Source organism: Limanda limanda, chromosome 20 (genome assembly GCF_963576545.1).
Source record: "Limanda limanda chromosome 20, fLimLim1.1, whole genome shotgun sequence".
In the NCBI taxonomy this organism is placed as follows: Eukaryota; Metazoa; Chordata; class Actinopteri; order Pleuronectiformes; family Pleuronectidae; genus Limanda; species Limanda limanda.
This window is the reverse complement of record NC_083655.1, coordinates 4,444,820-4,464,968: the sequence shown is the minus strand read 5'-3', so window position 1 is coordinate 4,464,968 and position 20,149 is coordinate 4,444,820. Positions and strand designations below refer to the sequence as shown.

At 42.0% G+C, this 20,149-nt stretch overlaps 2 protein-coding genes across 2 annotated transcripts; one reads left to right on the top strand and one right to left on the bottom strand.

The window, feature by feature from the left end:
* The first annotated feature begins 1,598 nt into the window (after nucleotides 1-1,598).
* LOC133026801 (vasoactive intestinal polypeptide receptor 2-like) lies at nucleotides 1,599-16,729 on the top strand. The gene is made up of 13 exons (XM_061093768.1): nucleotides 1,599-1,737; nucleotides 4,599-4,701; nucleotides 5,730-5,837; nucleotides 7,360-7,460; nucleotides 12,250-12,347; nucleotides 12,811-12,949; nucleotides 13,658-13,808; nucleotides 13,943-14,003; nucleotides 14,107-14,176; nucleotides 14,507-14,598; nucleotides 14,698-14,836; nucleotides 14,947-14,988; nucleotides 15,062-16,729. The coding sequence occupies exons 1-13, from the start codon at nucleotides 1,687-1,689 to the stop codon at nucleotides 15,257-15,259; spliced, it is 1,353 nt and encodes a 450-aa protein (XP_060949751.1). The 5' UTR covers nucleotides 1,599-1,686; the 3' UTR covers nucleotides 15,260-16,729.
* A 1,884-nt stretch (nucleotides 16,730-18,613) lies between these two features.
* On the bottom strand, nucleotides 18,614-19,893 carry LOC133027166 (uncharacterized). The gene is made up of 4 exons (XM_061094193.1): nucleotides 19,750-19,893; nucleotides 19,550-19,658; nucleotides 19,071-19,145; nucleotides 18,614-18,972 (listed from the first exon to the last, which is right to left on the bottom strand). Exons 1-4 carry the CDS (start codon nucleotides 19,826-19,828, stop codon nucleotides 18,741-18,743), a joined length of 495 nt encoding a protein of 164 aa, XP_060950176.1. The 5' UTR covers nucleotides 19,829-19,893; the 3' UTR covers nucleotides 18,614-18,740.
* Nucleotides 19,894-20,149: the final 256 nt, after the last annotated feature.

Sequence of the window (20,149 nt, the reverse complement as noted above, 5' to 3'; positions counted from 1 at the left end):
CACACTATACAGTGCAATAAAGTGCTTTGATTGGCTAAAACTCAGACTGGTCCTCTTTATTATTATTATTATTGTTCTGCTTACACATGATTGGTTTGTGCTGCTCGTTCAGGTGATGAAGGAAAAGGATAAATTATAATGTCATATTTAATTTTGTATTTGAATCAATACGTAAAAACGTTTTACACGTCTCCGTAGGTAATATGAAATGTGCAAAAAGTTGAAATGAAATGCTAATGGAACGAGGGAGAATCTTTATTGTCTCTAAACATTAACGAAGATGCTCAGCAGAGGTTAAACTAAAGGTCACAGAGGTCAGCTTTTACAGGATCTACCAATAAAAACCAGTCACACGTCAAACACGCTTCAGCTCCTGCAGCAGCTGCCAACTTCGTTCCATCTTCACGTCAAACAGCAGCTGGAACCGGAAATATAAAGATAACAAGTGTCTGAATTTCAATTTATTCACATTTTATTTGAGGAAACTCTTTAGAATCACTTTGTGAAATATTTCAAATATTGAAAAACCTAAATCGAAACAAACATTTTCTATTTTATCTGCTTGTTTCCTCCAGTGAATTTTCATATCCTCTTTTGTTCTTTTGTCTGGAAAATTAAAAGGTCAAATTAAACTTTAACTTCTCATATTGTTTAAGGGGAAATAAGTACAACTGAAACTTCCTGTTATGTCTCTTTCTCTCAGTTTTCCCACAGTCACAGGGTTTTATTGGCTCCCCCTCTCTGATATTATTAGCTGGACGTGCACGACTAAAAGCAAAGTTCATAAATGCAAACGACATTTACAGCTTTGTAAAGAGCCACAGATGGAAAGACGGAGTAAAACAAACACAGTAAAACTGTTCAGCGTAAACACAAATCTTCTTTTCCTCTTCATCTCCGTGTTTCTGCTTCTTCACTCGGCAGTAAAAGCATTTCTCTCTCGCTGGGATCAGATTTATGGACATGATGGAATACATGATCTGCGAGGACGGATGGAACTTTACTTTCTTTTCTTATCCTCCATCCTCTCATCAAACAACGGACCTTTCATTAGACTCTGGGGATGTTTGTGTTTGTTTTTAAACTGTGACACAGTTAAAAACAACAATCAATCAGGTTTTATATTTGAAAATCACAAAGTTCTTTATACGATTAAAACAATAAAATGAGAAAAATGTGAATCACAAACATCTGGAGAATGAATTTAGTGTTGAATAAAAAACTCAGTTGTGTTTATTTTGAGTGAGTCAGAACTTTAAACATGATTATTATTAAATGAATGGTTGAGTTTGATCCTCACGTCCACTAGAGGTCGCTGTTGTCGGCTCCAAACTCTGGATCCCAGGAATCTGCTCCCTGGTCCGAGGGGCGGGAGCGCGCATCAGTCCTGGGGGGGGGGGGGGGGGGCTGTGACCGTGAGGAGCACCGCCTCCGATCTGGAGTCACACCTGGATCCACTGGAACCGGATTTACTCTTCTGGAAAATCGTGCGTAAAGACTGCGCCAAAACCGGACTCTTTCCTCTGATCTGCCCTTTGCGCACTAAAGAGTCCAGCTCCGGACACACACACACACACACACACACACACACACACACTCACAGACACACACACGCTTCCAGGTCTCAGGTCAGACACGTGTTTGCTGGAGGAGGATGAGATGAGCTCCGGTGGATGAAACGTCAACATGTCCTTTACGCGCCGGCTCGTCCTGCTGCTGCTCGGCCTCGTCCTCACGGTCAGTGCTGCACCACAGGGTCTATGTAATCATATTTAATTATTATAACTAATAACCTGAGCTGAGAAATGTCAAAGGGTCAAAGCTGCAGATGCTGTTTGTTTGATCTCTTTGGTTTTCTTCTATGTGATTTTTAAAGTGTAATGACATTTATTTTAGTTTTTAATCTAAATGTTATTTTTCTGTGACTCTTCTGAAGTTCACTATTTATCCTATTATGTGCATAATGATTTAGTTTGAACACTTTTCAATTTAAAAGAGTTTGTCTTGTGTGTTCTTGTAGCTGGGGTCAGATCTGCTGGTTATTAAAAAGCACTTTATTAATAACTGGGAATCGGTCGATCTGGAACAAAACTCACCGACAGAAACGAAAGGAGCTAAACGAGGGACGAGAATTAATGTAGAATAAATAACTAAGTTAATGACTAAAAGTTTGACGTGACAATTGACAGGTTTATATTTGTTTTCATTCATATCTGATGCTCAACTATTATTTTGGTAATATACTGTAAAACTACAATATTTATTTTCACATCGAGGAAGTTAAATGTTGTGTCACAGCTTTAAATCGTGTTCATTTGAGTTTAATGACTTGCTCATCAACTCTAACTTATTATATTTCAAATGTTTATAGAAACAATATTCTACTTTATTTGGATGACTTGATATCCTGCCTCTTATTACATTCATCCCCATAAATTGTGATATTATGGTATTATGTGTTCGTGATAATGAGACTTTGCTGTAACATGTAAACAGGAATATTCCAGCAGCAGCTCATGTAAACATCATAATCATAACGTGTCTCTTTCAGAATAAGGTCGACACTGATGATGTCGTCGTCAGTTAAACTTGTTTGCTCCAGTTGTTAAACACTGAGTGAATTCTTCAGCTCAAACTTCTCATTTCACAAAAACATCAAAAAGATAAAGATTAATATCTTCGTGGTTTAGCCGATGTGTGAAAAAAAATCAATATTAATTGTAGCTTGACTTTCTTGCTGCTGGTTCATAATTAATGTCCGGGCCCGATTCAGCCTCAGCTCTAAGTTAAGACTCTGAGCTCGGACCCTCAGCTGCTCTGGGTTCTCGTCTGTTGGAGGAAACCAGGACTTCTCCTCTGAGGCTTTGGATTCAACAGCAGACGAGTGATTCACTCCAGGTTTTAAACTCCCAGGCGACGTCACTGCTCCAGATATCAGAAAATAAATAAGAAGGAAGTTGTTCAGTTTAACACGTTCAGGAGGAATCATGTGGAACATTACCTGAGTTTGACCCAGAATCCGGATTCATAACTAGATCACTTCATTTTTCAGGAGATAATTAAAGTGAAAGGACTGTTGCCTGTTGTGTTTGCACTTTTAGTGTGTGTCTTTGTGTGTGTGTGTGTGTTTGTGTGTGTTACAGCTATAAAACCTGAGTGTCTGTGTGTGTAGTACCTATAAAGGTTAATGACTTGTGCTTCCTCTATTGATCTGGCTGGAGAGCAGAGCCTTGCTGCTGGTGTGTGGGTGTGTGTGTGTCTTTGTGTGTGTGTCTTTGTGTGTGTGTCTGTGTGTGTGTGTGTTTGTGTGTGTGTGTGTTCGTGCATGTGTGTGCGTGCCGCTGCGGAGACATCACAGCAAAGTGATATCAAGGCTGAAGATTTTTGATGAGTCACATTAATACTTGTTTTAAAGTCACATTTTCTTACCAAATGTATAAAAAATCTGAATGTACGTGTTGAACAAGCTCATTGCGCCCCCTAGTGTTCCAAACTGTCGTGGACCCCGCGGGAACAATGCTAACGTAGAGTCGACACTTAGTTCTACGTTAAAACATTTCTAAATATTTGGAAAAAAATAGCTCACTGCTGAAACTAAACATCTGAACAACTAAACCAGCACAAAGTCGACTATTTAGAGTGTGTGTGTGTGTGTTTGAGTTGCACGTAGGCGTATCTTAGCTCCGCCCCCCCCCCCCTTAATTTCCTGCAGCGAGAAGCCGAGAAGCCGCTCTGCCACTCAGCTGCTGCACGTGAAAATCCTGCATTACTATCGTTACAATTATAATTATAATCTGTGTGTGTGTGTGTGTGTGTCTGTGTGTGTGTGTGTGTGTGTGTGTGTGTGCCAGAGCTCATTAGATGACAGAGATCATGTTTGCAGTGGATTAAATGAGGTCAAGCGGGTTTATCCTTTGCTGCTTTCTGTTTATAACCTTTTGTTTGGAGAAGCAGAAAATGGTGAAAAACCGAAATAACCGGTGATCACAGCGCCCCCTACTGCCCCCTCTGTGAAGGAGCTGCAGTTTATTTCACTTTTAATCGTCCTGTAGTTAAATTAAAATATAAAATGAATCACCTGCTCACCCACATCTCACTTTACACTTCGTTAACGTCTGTAAAGGAAACTTTAGTTCTGTGGCTTCACGTATTTAGTTCCAGATCTACATGTGTGAAAACCACTTCCTTCATTCATTGGTTCATTACAGACAGAAGTGACGTCTGATAGGTCAACGTGATGATGACCTACTGTGTGTGTGTGTGTGTGTGTGTATGTGTGTGTGTGTGTGTGTGTGTGTGTGTGTGTGTGTGTGTGTATGTGTTTACACTGAGGAAATACATGTAACAGTACATCACACTTGGATCAGACACTGGAACTCCCTCAGACTGGAGAGAAGATTCTTTTTCAGGATGAACTGAAGTAAAACCGAACAGCTGCCTCATTCCCAGCGGAGCGTGTTGATCCAGCGTGTTGCGTGACGTGTGGCGTGACGTGTGGCGTGACGTGCGGCATGACGCCGAGCCCAAGGGTGATGCAGGAGGTTCGTCCACGTCGGAGATAATGTTCACAATATTCATCTTCCTCTGGTTTCCGACAGGTCGAGGGAAAGTTTCCCAACTGTCAGTTCCACTGGGAGATCCAGAGAGCGGAGAGAGAGTGTGACACACAACTGAAGCAGCAGCAGACGGCCTCCAGCACAGGTGCACACACACACAGACACACACAGACACACACACACACACACACACACACACACACACACACACACACACACACACACACACACAAAGATAACACAAAAAAAGATAAATCGAAGCTTGAGAGTTTTACAGTAATCAACACTATACGTGTGTGTGTGTGTTGACTGAGGTCAGCTGTGTGAAGAGGAAGGTGTGTATCTGTGTTTCAACACACTCGCTATCAATCATTTATTCAGATCTCAGGCCAGAGTCGTGAGGAGAACAGGGGAAGTGCACACACACACAACCATACACACACAAACACACACGTGTCTATAGACAGGCGTGAGAAAGAACCCACAAGCTGCAAAAACACACAAACGCTTTTTAATTATCACTGTGATGAAACATTAAAAATACACATGGCCTTCTAGAAAACACAAAACTGCTCAGTGCTGCATGTTGTGTGTCCGTGTGTGTGTGTGTGTGTTTTTGTTTGTGTTATCTGCATGTCACAGAGGTCTTATCCTGACTAACAAACCACCGTCCTGTCACATCAGCAGGTCAAATAAGTGACACCTGTCATCACACCATGTTTTTATCTTATAATTCCAAAGAACAAAGACACAAACTCTCAACAAGTTTCAACTGAGGTCACACATTTAAATAGGGAAACGTGTCGAGTAAAAATTCCCATCTTTTGTCATCATTGTATTAAATGAAAGATCAGAATTACATCTACAGCTTCATCCTCATGTTGTTAGAGTTACTTTTCATTTTTACACCTGAACATAATCTTCCTTTCATTCTCTGTTCAGATAAGTTAAGGGTTAATGTGACTCACAGTTTATTTAAGGAGTTAAAACTAACGCTAAAAGTCAAAACGCTTTTATTTTGTTTGATTTATTGTCGTCGGTTCAGCAGGAAAACACAGGATCAGTCAGACAGGAAGTTCAGAGTCGTCTGATATATACTGTGTGTGTGTGTGTGTGTGTGTGTGTGTGTGTGTGTGTGTGTGTGTGTGTGTGTGTGTGTGTGTGTGTGTTCAGGATGTCACGGGCAGTGGTACAAAGTGGCGTGTTGGCAGAGCGCGGCGCTCGGCGAGGTGATGACCCTCCCCTGCCCCTCCGCCCTCATTCACATCTTTGGAAAAAGCGGTGAGTTTCAGCACAGACACACACACACACACACACACACACACACACACACACACACACACACACACACAACCACACTGAAATATTACTAAAATTAGACATTTATTTATCTCCGGAACAAATTGAATGAGAAACAAAATATATACATAAACTAAAATGAGAGAAGGAATTGAAAAGTTGAAATAAATAATCAAAGTGTTTTTCTGATTTGTTCTGACCTTTGACCCCCGGCAGCCGCTTCCTTTCACGGTCGATTTCACAACCTCTCGTCTTTCACTGGACTCGTTCTGCGTCGTCCATCATGTCCATCACCTCGTGTCCGTCTCTCTTTGAACATCTGTCCTTACTGTCCGGCCGCTCTTTCATCTCTCCTGCTTCCCTTTCCTCTCCCGTCAGCCCCGGTCATCCTCGTCCTCCTCACCTTCCTCACCTTCCTCACCTTCCTCACCCTCCTCTTCCTCTTCATCCTCCTCACCCCTCAGTCTGACTTTCTCTCTGATTCGTCTCGCACTTTCCAGGTATAACTATAAATTAATTTGGTCACAAATTTGTAGTAATAAGAGCAAAGTTCTTATTTTTCCCGATTTTTAACAGATGCAATGTTTCATGAATATTAACGACAAAGAAACAGATCAGTTATGAGTGTTTGTATATTTCAAGGACAAAAGGAATATTATAAATTATTTGCTCCAGACAAAGTATTTAAAACTAGAAGGAAACACAGAGACCTTATAAACAGGTACAATATTATTTCTCTGATAAAGAATAAACAGTATAAAGGAAGATTTTTACAGTAACTGAATAAAAATCAACCCTTTGATAAGTATATGATGAAGGAGTTCTGGATCCTGATTTGCACTAAATGTCACTTTGTTCATCAGAATCTCTGCTTCCTTTCACAAATCTCTAGAAAATCATTCAGTGATAAAAACAACTCTCTCTTCCTCCCTCACCGTCCCTCCGTCTCTCTCCTCCATCACCACTGTCTCCGTCTCTTCCTGTTAATGGATCTCATTAATCACCGGTCGACCTCTGGGCCGCCCGACCCTCTCTCTCTCCTCGTTTCCCTCCGGCAGCGTCTGTCACCAGGAGAGCAGCAGGTTCACCGACGAGATGGGAATCGGCTCAACGCAGCAGAACCGAGTGAGAGCGTGAAATGTTCTCAGTGTGTCCTTCGCCTCTGAAGCTCACGTGAACACAGATCCATTCCTATCCTGAGCTCAGCTGCAGCGTCAGACTCAAATAATCCATCAAACTTACACTTGTACTCAAAGATGAGCTGATTCGATTTGATGGTCAAAGGTCAAGGTCACGGTGACCTCGTGTTTGCAAAACAATCATCTATCTGCTCTAGGGCTTTTTGACTGTGCACTTTATGTTGTGTACTTGTTAATTGTGCTTCTTCTCTGTTTGTTTGTATTGTCGTTGGTCCTGGAGAGCAGATCCCTCCCCTGTGGTTTGATTTATGAGAAGAGAATAAACGTTTCTGCTCTAAAACCTGGTCTCTGTGTGCGACTGTCAGGAAACCTCAGCAGGAACTGCACCGAGCGCGGCTGGTCCGACGTCTACCCCGTCATCTTCGTCGCCTGCGGCTCCACCAGCGACGAAGACGATCCCAGTGAGGTGAGTCAGGCTCTGGTTTCCTGCAGGTTTACTGGTGTGAGCTCGCTGATCTGAGGTCAGTGTTGAGTTTCACATCCGCTGTGCCGCTGACGTCTGCAGGTCTGATGGAACAGCAGCAGCAGCAGGAAGCTGCAGGTCGACTTACTGCAAAACTATCAGACACTTTTTATTCTTGTGGTTTTAAACCTGCAGGAAACAACAGATCATTAATGACGGTTTCCTCCAGAGAGTGTTTGTGCAAACTGAGGAAATGGTTTCCACAGGTTCTGCTTGTTGTGATCGTCCGGGTCAATCTAGAAATTCTGTGATCAGACCTTTTCCTCTTGATCTCATTCAAGATGAATCGAGCAGGTTGAACTTCTTCTGTCTTTAAAAGTAAAACTAAAGATGCAGGAACACGAAGACGAGTGCAGCTTCTCACCTCATCTGTCACACAACTTTCTCTTCTTCTCAAAATAACTTAGACCACCGTGAAACCTGCGTCTCTCCTTCATCAGGTCCTCAGTGTGTTTGTGTGTGTGTGTGTGTGTGTGTGTGTAATGTGTCAGTCTGTATAAATCAACAGATTCCTACACGCTGAAAAGGTTCAAGCAGATGACAACATATTTATCTCATCTGTCTGTTGTTGTATCGTAGAAGATTTATATTTTATTTTATTATAATGTCAACAAGGATTTCATATATGCAGCATCTTTCAAAATTACCATTTCACAAAGAGACAAATAAATAAAAAGATTTAACTCATCAAATAATAAAATAGAAAAGAGTAGAAAGTTTAAACAGCCTCCGGAGTTTAGAATAAAACTTTAAATCTGTAAATCCTATCATATGCAGCTTCTCTATCTATTTATACGAGTGCGATTATAAACCTGTTCCTGATCTGAAAGTATTATTCTCATTCAAAACCCTGATCATTATTAATTCAGTTGTGTATTAAATGTTGGGTTTAATGCATCTGAAGCATCTTTCAAGCTAAAAGCTGAAAAACACTCAAGCCTGGATCTGCAGCAAAATTATTGATTTCATACCTTTCCTGACTCAACACACGTCCTTCCACCAAGTTTACTGCTCATCAGTTTGCGTATTTTAACGTCTTTTATTATATTTTCTTTCACACGTTCTCTTGTCTCAGCTCCAGATCAATATCTCACTTAGTCTCATTAACTTCAGTCGTGTGCATCTCATATTTCTGAATTACTTGTTTCTCTACAGCTTGTTGTTCAACTTGTGCATCTTCACTTTGGGTTTTTCCTGTTTCCTCCTGTCACGAAGGCTGTGTGTTGTGAGACTTGTGGCGAGACGAGGGCTTAGACCCGCTGGACACACACACACTGATGTTAGCGTGTGTGTAGACGTGTGTGTGTGTGTGAACCCTCCTGTCGCCCTGAGGCGTCCTGTGTGATGCCACAGAGGTTTTTTTCTTTGACCTTCTGCCCGTTGGAGCGGCTGCATTCCAGGAGCCTGAGGTTCATGCTGAGCAACATCCAGGTTTTAAGAGAATATCCGGAGCCGTTATTGTGTCCTCGCTGCCCCACACAGCTTTTATTATTATTACACAATTCAGCAAAGCAAACGAGAAGGAAGTGAAAGTGCTTCCTCGTGTTTGTGGGAATCACAAACCCTAGAACTGATTCAGAAAAATCACAAATGTTGGAGAAACAGTGAAAAGCAAGAGAAGGCTGTTTGTCGGGGACTAGTTTCTGCGGCGGATTAATGTTCATCCTCCGAAGGTCGTCTCCTCCTCAACTCAACATCTGGAACTTTCAGCGAGCGTCCAAAACACATCTGTATGTTTTTCCTCTGAAGAGTCGACTTTCTTTTTTTAACATCTGTCACTTCTCTGTTTACTGCGAGTCTCTCTCTGTGTAAACATGCTGACGGACAAATTCTGACTAAAAATGTGCTTAATACTAAAGTAAACTAATAAAAAGTCGAAAGTATTTTGGGTTTACGAGCTGCTTATAAACAAAATATAATTTTTATTTATGTGTAGTCATTTCACAATTGGCTCTAAATATAAGCTTCAAATGTGATATTGTCAAATGTTAAACTTTTGTCACTTGCAAACTGATTTTCCGTCTCTTACACCCTAAAACCAGTTCTTATCAAATACAGACATTTTTTAGTATTTATATATTATTATACGACCTTTATTATTATGCAGATATTCACCCCTGTCCCTTTATTGGCTGAGTTCAAAGCACATGAACTCAGGATCTGCTCCGTTTCCTCCGTTTGTCGTTGTTTAACCGCAAAGTTTAAAACGGCAGCAAACACGAAGCAGAAGCACGATGATAAATAAGAAAGATCGGAGAACAAAAGTGATAAATACTGAAGACACACGTGATCTGTGTGTCACACAACTTGAAAATGAACTTTCAGAACACACACACACACACACACACACACACACACACACACACACACACACACACACACACACACACACACACACAGTGATGCTCTGCAGATTGTCAGGTGTGAGATTCTCTCTCTCTGCTTCTGTTTGTTTCCTGTTGAAGAGGTTTTCCGTCTGGGAAACATTCAGCTGAGACCAGACGTCATCGCTGGCCCTCAGCCTCACACACACACACACGTACTCACACTACACACACACACACATCACAAACGAGGAGGAAGTGTCCTCTTCGTCCTCATCTTCATCGTTTCGAATCAATCTCACCACGAGACACTGAGTGATCGAGACAAACTGGCTCCAAACATCTGACGCAGACGGGACTTATTCCAGACCGGATCGATATCTCGTTGGGGTCAGCGATCGTTTGTGTTCGTTATTGATTCTTTATCAAGTTATCAGTGAATCCTTTTGTGTTGGAAACGTGTGAAACAACAGAAAAGGCCGGTTGCTGTTTCCAGATCAGAGACTCTCTCCTTTCAAATGTCTTGTTTTGGCTCAAAATCCCCAAAAGAGAAAGGAAAATTCTCACGGTTGAAAATCTGGATATTCTTATCATTTTTACATGGAACTCTGATTATAGGTCCAGATAACGATATAAGTTGTTACTCAAACCTCCTCTCCGCATGTGCGTCTTCTCTGTTGTGACAGCAGCTGTTCTTTCCTTCAGTCTTCATGATTCTGTTTCGAGCACTCGACTCTTCTTCAGATCTTCTCAGTCGTTGACTCTCTTCATGTTGTTCGACACTATTCTTGCATTGGTGGTAAAAGAGGTTGTTTCTGAGGTGAAGTCGTTTTCTGGTCAATATCAGACTTTTCACACCGAAACCTGCGATGGAAGTTGTTCCTCTTTCAGGGACGAAATTGGTTTTATTTATTATATTATTAGCCGTTGTTGTGTTATCATTGGAAAAGTTTATATCTGCAATCAGCTCCACTCAGAGTGGTGTATATTATTAATACACTTTCCCAAACATGAATATGATCCTATGAGGATTCCTGTTCTCTCCTTGCCCTGTTCCTGACTTGAGCTCACGGGCGCCGCAGCCACAGACGTCCCTCCACGGTTAGATCCCGGCTGCAGGAAACCGCTCAGACTAAAGTTCAACATCGTTCCAATTCCCTCGCTGTCGGCGAGAAAGACGGAAAGGGCGAGCGAGCCAAGGTTTATGGTCGGAGGTGTGTTTGGCTCAGCGGGTCGTCGGCTCCCAGGCAGGAGGCCTGAGAATCAGACGGAGGAATGAGGCGCTGCTGCCAGGCTGTGACGCTCCGTGTATACGCTCACAGATTTGTCCATATGTGTTCAGACGACGGGAGACTCCCTGACAACCGGCTCGCATCTTCTTAGCAACAGGAAAACAACGTTTGGGCCAAGTTGAAACATTTGAGGTTCTTCACATGAAACATTTCTGCATTTCTGGTTTTTATCGGCTCGTATCTCTGATTTATTGTGTGAAATAATCATGATTCAGAAACATGTGATCTGAAATGTGAAGGGTTTGTTAATGTCGCACGAATCACAAAGTGTCGAACTGAAAGAACAAGTGAGGAGGTTGGAACTTTGTCAGACGGAGGAAAAGAGAAAGAAGAAGAGAAGAATGAAAAAACGAGAACTGAATGATGTAATTCAGGGGAGTGTATGTGTATATATATATATATATAAATATATATATATATGTGTGTGTGTTTGTGTGTGTGTGTGTGGGGGGGTGTATATATATATATATGTGTGTGTGTGTGTGTATGGTTCATGGCCAGATGATGTGTCAGACATGGAGAATGTTGTTTATAAAAGATGAGAGCGATGAACGCCAGGCACCACTCTCTCTCACACACACACACACACACACACACACACACACACACACACACACACACACACACACACACACACACACACACACACACACACACACACACTCACACAGATCCGCCCCCGTGTGTCAGTTCTGAAGAGCCTGTTTTGACATTGACCAGATCCTCATCCTGATTCTCACCCCGCTCTTATTGTGAAAGAGCTGCTTACCAGGAACTTCCCTGTGAGAAGTTGCTGCTGCTAAAAAGAGAAACTACTAATTAGTGCGACCACTTGGCTCCACCCCTTTTTATTGTCACTTTAATCGTCTTTTCAACGAGCTAAAGTCCAAAGAAATTAATTTATGATCCTAAGCGACAAACAAACAAAAAACAAAAGTCTAACAGAATAAATGTGTGTGTGTGTGTTTACCAATTAAATCGAAGTTAAATGATTTAATGAACATAAGATTTTGCTGCTTCTCTCATGAATGTTTTAAATCCTGAGTCACCTCCACGTTCATGAGGAAGAAAGAACCTTCATCATCTTCTTCATCACTGGTTTGTTTGTGTCTCCAGCTGGTTTTCTACAGGATGGTGAGGATCCTGTCGACTCTGGGCCACAGCCTGTCGCTCATCACGCTGCTCACCAGCACCGTCATCATCTGTTTGTTCAGGTAAACACACACACACACACACACACACACACACAGACACACACAGAGAGAAAGATAAGATCTTTAAGATAAACTGTTAGGATGAAGGTCAACAGAGAAGCTCTGACATTTAGTGAAATACGAATCTGACTGAATCTTCAACCTCACACTTTAAAAGCGACGCTGAAGATTCAGGCTGACTTGGATCCATTAACACAGGATATATACTGTAAACCTATGATCTCACACACTAACACACACACACACAGACACACACACACTCAGCACTCCGGGTGATAACAGTTTGTTGCAGCTCCGTCTGGATCAGGTCCATCTGTCCACTCGGCTGCTGTCGGTTTGTTTAGAGACCTCGTCCGTCACTGGCTTCACACCATGACATGTCTATAAACACACTGCTCTGTGTGTGTGTGTGTGTGTGTGTGTGTGACTGTGTGTGTGTGTGTGTGACTGTGTGTGTGTGCAGGAGGCTCCACTGCATGAGGAACTACATCCATCTGAACCTGTTTGTGTCCTTCATGCTGCGAGCTGTGGCCGTGCTGGCCAAAGACGCTCTGCTCTTCTCAGATGATGAAAACACAGACTGCAGCATACAGCCATCATTGGTAAACACACACGTAAACACACACACACACTCACACACACACACACACACACACACACACACACACACACACACACACACACGCACACACACACACACGTGTAAATATCTTTATTTACAAACCTGAGAGAAGCTGTTTGTCCTGAGGATCCTCATTCGTGTGTTTTTCCCAGAACATCATCCTTGAGCTTTAAATAAACCCAATGAACCTTAAAGACCGTTTAAATAATAATTAATGCCTTGTCAAAACATCTCTTATTTGTACGATGAGTCTTGTTTTCCGGTGACATCAGAAGTGATTGAGAGATTTCAAGGTCGATACTCAGCACATTTCTATATATTATTAAAACCAAACTTATCAGAAACACAAACACTTGAACCAACACCAGTGTGATAAGAACCTGAACTGATAGAAAGTTGTCGTCTCGCTCTTTATAATGTCGTCATATTGTCCATATTCGACAGTCGTTGATTTAAAATCCATCATGTTACACGTTTATATATATGTCACTTGAGTGTGATGCCTTAAACCTGGACTCTAGAGCCTCCTGGTGGTCACTTTCAGTATATCGTTAAAGTCTGCAGGAAGCAAAAGATGCACAACAAAAACTCATGTGGTGTTTTATTGTGACATTTAGTTTTATTGTAGAACTGTTGCAGCAAGAATAAAGTGAACAGTGTTGTTGTTGTTGTTGTGTTGTTGTTGTAGGTGGGCTGTAAATCCAGTCTGGTCTTCTTCAACTACTTCATCATGGCGAACTTCTTCTGGCTGCTGGTGGAGGGTCTGTACCTGCACACGCTGCTGCTGGTCATCCACACCTACTCCACCCGGCTGTCCGTCTACATGTTCATCGGCTGGGGTCGGCTGCTCCTTCCTCCTCCTCCTCCTTCACAGACACACACTCGTTTTCTGTGTTGCATCGTTTCTGTTGACCACGTGAGATCCTGTGACTCACACGCAGGTTGTTTCTCTCTCTCTCTCTCTCTCTCTCAGGAATCCCGTTTGTCTTCATGGTGGCGTGGATCGTATGTCGTATAACTCTGGAGGACACCGGGTCAGTCTTCACCTCCCGATCTGATGGAACTTTAAAACATCGCTATCACAGCTTTTTTCTTTTTAACCTTGAAATGACGAGTTTGTCACTGGTTTGTCTTCAGGTGCTGGGAGACGAATGAAAACCCGATCCCCAACAGACTCATGAACTGGCCCATCATGGCGTCTGTCATTGTGAGTTCACGCCTCTGGTCACATGATCAACACAGAACTTCCTCAGGCCCTTGACCACACGTGACAAGAGTGAAGCTGATGAGGAGCCAGTTTGGGTTTAATAATTCTCCATTAGATGTTTAAATCAAGACATTCTTAAAACAGCTCTGAAAAAAAAATAAGAGACCACTTCAGACTGGTCCTAAATCTGAAATCTGAAATCTGAAAATGTGGAATTTGGAAGAAATGTTGTCATAGTTTAAGGAAAAGAACAAGAATGTTTTATTTCAAATAGTAAACCAGAGGGACTGACGATTCTAATCTTCCTGCTTCGTGTTTCTTCAACTCAAGATCAACTTCGTGTTGTTCATCAGCATCATTCGCATCCTGGTGCAGAAGCTGCGCTGCACGGACGTGGGAGGAAACGAGCAGTCACAGTACAGGTACAGTCTGACCTCTGACCTTTCTGTTCCTTTATTATAAATCCCCTGCATGCAGTGTGTAGTGTGTAGCTGTGTGTGTGTTTGTGTTTCTTTTACCAGACGCCTGGCAAAGTCCACCCTGCTGCTGATCCCTCTGTTCGGGATGAACTACATGGTGTTCGTCTACCTGATGGAGCCCCCGACTAAAAACATGAGCCGCATCAAGATCTTCTTCGACCTCGGCCTCGGATCCTTCCAGGTAGCGTGTGACCTCAGAGTGTAGACCAGGACATCGAGTGCAAACAGGCATCACTACAAAGTGTTTTGAAATCTCTAAACGTTGTGTGTTTGTGTGTTTGTGTGTTTCAGGGTCTGATTGTTGCAGTCTTGTATTGTTTCCTGAACAGCGAGGTGAGTCTCCACACGTTGACACATTAACCTCATGACTCTCTGTCTCACAGACTTTTATCTCAACTTTGATCAGGTCCAGAGCGAGCTGAGGAGGACGTGGAGGGGCGTGTCCCTCAAGCAGTGCATGGGGCGGGACTACAGGCCGCACGCCGCGTCGGTCGGCCGGAACGGCACCGAGAGCTCCGCCCAGTTTCCCAGGAGCTCCCGTGCCGCGTCCCTCATGCAGACGGAGACCACCGTCCTAGGACCAGACTCGAGGTCTGGGCAGTGAAGCCAATGCGGAAGAGCCTGAAACCTGTATTCTCCGGACTGGCCAGCAGAGGGCGACTCCACTTGATGCAAAAATACTTCTCTGTAGAGATTTATATCTCAGTCTCCGGTTTCAAGTCTTCTTCAACACGGCTGAGGTTCATTTTATAAATAATGATCCATTTAGAGTCAAATAGACCATAGAGCACGGTGTGCAGCTGGGCGCAGGGTGATTGACAGCTTGTACCGTCCAATGGGGGCAGGTGGAGGTGGAGGTAGGCTTGCAGCTCTCAGTCAGGCTCCACCCCCTCGGTGTGTTGACACTCGACCGGACGAGTCACGAGGACGTCTTTTTGTTTTTTAACTCTCAGAACTCGTATTCAAAGAGACGCCGGACACACGGAGACTTTCACCTGCGACTCAAAGACTTTTCTGAGGCGAAAGACTTTTTCACCCTGGATTTTTCTGTTTTCGCTGTCGAGTTCATCTTCAGTGTTTCTCAACAGGGTTCCTGCTGGAATCACACGGAGCAGAAAATATACTCTCCCTCTATAATTTGATATTATATCTGATATTCCTACATATTCTCTGTCATTTAAAAGTATTCCTGTGACCCGGCTGAATGTATCACCTGCTGGTAACTCGCTCTGAAGTCTTTGTGTTAATGTCACTAAACATTTTACACAGCTGCATCTAACTTTTTTTAATCTTCAAAACAAAGAGAATTTAACCCCAATGATTAAAAGCAAGCCATAAAGAATTTATTTACTAGAAATATGTTGTTTTATCACATTTATAACAAAGAAATAACATTATGTGTTGGTGGAGAATCACAGATTTTGACAATCATAATTATATTATAATTTTTTTGTTTTCAGGGCCCAGGGAAGCCGAATATATGTAATTATTCTTTTTACTCGTGGCCGATTTTAATTAAGGATCTAAATTGTTTTGTTTTAAACCCAATTATTGTACATTTAAATCATTTTTACGAGTCTAAAGTAAAAAAAAACATGTTACTGTGGCTCATGTAAGTCTTTAGAGTCCATGTTGTTTTTCATGTCTCAGAATTGGGGCCAAATCCAAGTTCTTGGAAGTGCAAAAGAATTGGGACCAAATATTCTATGTTCTATATCTTAAACTATAATAAATTACTATAATTCGCTGCAGGTTTCACTAAAAAGTGAAGTGAGTCACTGACCAGGCAGCAGATATGTAACAGACAATGAACATCATATCAAAGGGACTCGGTGGGAAAGCAGTGTTTCAGGTTCACCTGAAGCCAAAAGAAGAAAACAATTAAAGTAAACATCGCCTTGTACATTTTATATCATTTGTGTTATTGTTTTTTTATAGCTTTAAGTACCATGATGTTGATAACTGTGCGTATGATTCTGACGACGACGGAGACTGAGCATCAATGTCATTTATAAGCTTTGGAATACAACTGTCAACCTGTGATTTCATATATTTTAAAAGCTTTTATTGTGAAGGCTGAGTCACGTTTGTGTTTTTGTTATTGGGACGATCATTTATTATATGAACAATAAAACACTAACGTTGTGAGAAAGTAGCAGACGAAGCTGAGACGCTGAAGAAAGAACAACAGAGAGAAACGACTTCTACAGACCCGTTCTGGTTTCGTATTTACGTTTCCTTCAGCTGACGGTTTACTCGTCCTTCCTGTTTATCTGCACTCGACATTTCACACTGACCCGTGCTGCCAGAGGTCAGAGGTCAATGAGGAAGAGAGCATCTTGTTCCACTGGTAAACAGGAGAGAACAAACTCCGGGGGTGAAACCAATTCACAGCTGAGCGACTCTCTCTGTCCTCCTGGGACTGCTGGTGTTTATTTAGGATTGGAGAAGTGGTTTTTCGGTCAGGTTGGAGTTTACAGAGCATTTTTAAAGAGGTCGGCTAAAAAGGTGAAAGTCAGTCAGCCGAGCCAGAGACAAGTGAGAGTGATGCCCTGGAAAACCTGATTGGTGAAGAGGAAGATGGCAAAAATAGAAAAGCAGGAATGGCTGGAAAGGCTGGACTGTAGAATGACGAGGAGCTCAGGTGCATTTAAAGTTAACGTGTTTTCTTTGACTCTGGATTTTAACATCACAAGTTTAAAATGATCGCAGCAAAAAAAAACGTTCACTCAGTAAAATGAAGGAATAAAGTTCAAGATGCTAGCAGGGAGTTAGCTAATGCAGCTAAAGCTTTAGCTGAGCTATGAACTTTAAGTCCAGTTCCTGGTCTCTGAAGTCATGATAAGTGGTTTTAAGTGTTTATTTAAGTTAATTTAAGAATATGTGGTAGCTAATATGAATACGTTTTATTGGTGTCAATATTAATGAGTATGTGTTGTGTTAGTCTAGTCGTAGTTTTAAGAGATAAGATCAACTTTATTGATCCACACGCTGGAGACATTCAGTTGTTACAGCAGCGAGTCGGACTGACAAGAGAATAAAACATATTCTAAAAAAGGTTAGAGAATAAGTGTGTATATTATAAACACCTTTCACTGTAGCGGTTTATAATGAAACGTTATAAAGTAAAGTGCAGTGGCACAGGATGATGTCACCAGCAGGTAGAGAAACAGTTTGTACTTAAAAATGTTGTGAGGTGCAGATGACAGTTTAAAAAGTTATTTTTACGTTATAAACAGTTAAAATATGAGAGAAGTTCGAGGCTCTAAGAAATTTTCTATGTCGCTAAGATCCACTGAGTCTCACTTTCTGCTCACGATTAAAGAACAAATATTTTATTATTGAAATATTATTAAGTTTCAGAGAAGAAACTCTTTTCATTTTCATTTCTGACACTGGAAGTAGAAAATAGAGAACTTACGAACCACAGTGAATGTTTCAGTTCAGTTTTTGCTGTTGCTTCATCCCAGCACGTGCCACCAGCTGACACTGGTGCATATTGATAATATCTCTGTCGCTGTTTTACAGAGTTAGACATTGACAAGTCTTTGGACATTAATCTGTCAGAGCATCACCTTTGTTAGTCGTCAGTAAATTATCCCAACCGTTAACTGCATCGTCCACATGTCATGTTTCATTCATCTGGATAAAAACTGAGGTTCACAGGCTGAAGGAACGAAGTCAGAGAAGAAACCAGTTCACAGACGCAACATTTATTTCTGACCGATGTTTTCAATAGTTGCACAGTCACAAGCTTTAAAATCAATAAATAATCCAAAACAGTTCAATTTCATAAATACATTTGTTGCTCTCCATCAGTATAAACACATGACACTGTTCATAGTGTTGTTTACAGTAACTGGTAAATAAAAATTCTAATAAATACATGAACACTTCTATCAGCAATGGTCAATTAAATTAAACTAATAAATAGTTCCAGTTATAACAACCTATTAAAATGAACTAACTATAACAGTACTGTGCTTTTCAAGTGCTTTTTTTTTAAACATTTCGTTTATAGCGTTGATGCCAGAGTTGGTGACTTCTAAACAAAGGTCCTTGAAGGTGGAGGTGATGATGTTCTACTAATATCTGCTGGAGCTGGAGGTTTCATCAGCAGAAGATGAGGAGGGGAGAGCAGAGGAGGGAAGAGCAGAGGAGGGAAGAGCAGAGGAGGGGAGAGTAGAGGAGGGAAGATCAGAGGAGGGGAGAGCAGAGGAGGGAAGAGGAGCAGAGGATGATGAAGGGGAGGCGGTGGATGTGATGATGGAGAGGAGGGAGACCGTGGGAGGAAGAGTCGACTGAGCTTTTGCTTTCCTGTGAGAAAGATAACAAAAAGGAAACCGTGAGGAATTTGAAGAAGTTATGAATGAGTTATGATAATGTGATTAAATGAACAACAATCAGAAACTCACCTGAATTCCTGAATCTTAAGTAGAACCCACTTAGCGTTGAGCTGACTGCAGTAGAGACCCGACTTTGTCTGAAAGCTGCAAGAATCACAAACATATTCAACATTAGTACTTTCCACACTCAGACTAATAAGCAACACTATGTAACTTTTGCAGAGCAACAGCGCCCCCTGCGGCTTCCTGACCCAGAAGAACTGCAGCTGCAACAAATCCACCAAACTCTGTTCATGATTCTTCATGTTTTAACAGTTTCCTGCTGAATATTGGAGATAAACTCTGATTTTTAATAACTTCAGAGTCTTTTTAACTGATTGAGCTGATTGTGACAGTTGAAGCTCTGAGTCGGTTCTTCTCACAGGAGATGGAACCCACTCACCAGAGTTACAGACGCTCAGGGTGAGAAGTGGAAATGGAAGAGAAACCTTCTCCATGCCCATATTCAAACTGCATCAATCTTTAAATCTTTATAAAATCATACTTACATCACAGCTTTGACACATGGGGGGTTCGCCTGCTGCACCATGTATCCTGTGATGGGCTCAGTAATCGGATTTCTGTCGACCGTCTTGCAGCAGCTCGCCAGCTTCTGAGCTGAAGATGGATGAGAGAAGACCGGAGTTATCACAGGAGGAAAAATCATCTGCAGCCTCCTGTAGCTTGTTTCTTGAAGACTCCGTCTTACCTGTCGATCCCGACTCCACCACAGCCACCAGGATGAAGGCGACCAGCGCACTTCTCACCAGGCTTCCAGAGTAGATCATGTTTGATAAGTAAGAGTTGAGATTAATAAATACTGAACAGAGTAATTAGTTTTGTTCTGTCTTCTCCAGAGATCTTGGTGAACTGACAGACGTCTGAACACATCGTATATTTAAGACCTGAAAAAAGCAGAAGTGGTTAGTCATCTTCCGGATCGTTTCCAACTTGTTTCCATCGCCTCTCTTTTTTTCAATGAATGACCAGCCTTGTGACAGGGGGTTTCCACGAAATGACCGACAGGAAGCACTTTCATCATGAAAGTTAAGTCAAGGGCCTATTGGTAATCGCTCAGAAGTCTGAGGTCAGGGGCATGTTACAACTTG

What these genes read in the sequence shown, in the direction of transcription:
- LOC133026801 (XM_061093768.1), top strand. Translation starts at nt 1,687, where the DNA reads ATGTCCTTTACGCGCCGGCTCGTCCTGCTGCTGCTCGGCCTCGTCCTC. An exon ending in GCAGACGGCCTCCAGCACAG is followed by an intron (nt 4,702 to 5,729) that starts GTGCACACACAC and finishes GTGTGTGTTCAG; the next exon opens with GATGTCACGGGCAGTGGTAC. An exon ending in CTACATGTTCATCGGCTGGG is followed by an intron (nt 13,809 to 13,942) that starts GTCGGCTGCTCC and finishes TCTCTCTCTCAG; the next exon opens with GAATCCCGTTTGTCTTCATG.
- LOC133027166 (XM_061094193.1), bottom strand. Translation starts at nt 19,828, where the DNA reads ATGATCTACTCTGGAAGCCTGGTGAGAAGTGCGCTGGTCGCCTTCATC. An exon ending in GGTGGAGTCGGGATCGACAG is followed by an intron (nt 19,659 to 19,749) that starts GTAAGACGGAGT and finishes ATCCATCTTCAG; the next exon opens with CTCAGAAGCTGGCGAGCTGC. An exon ending in CCATGTGTCAAAGCTGTGAT is followed by an intron (nt 19,146 to 19,549) that starts GTAAGTATGATT and finishes TGATTCTTGCAG; the next exon opens with CTTTCAGACAAAGTCGGGTC.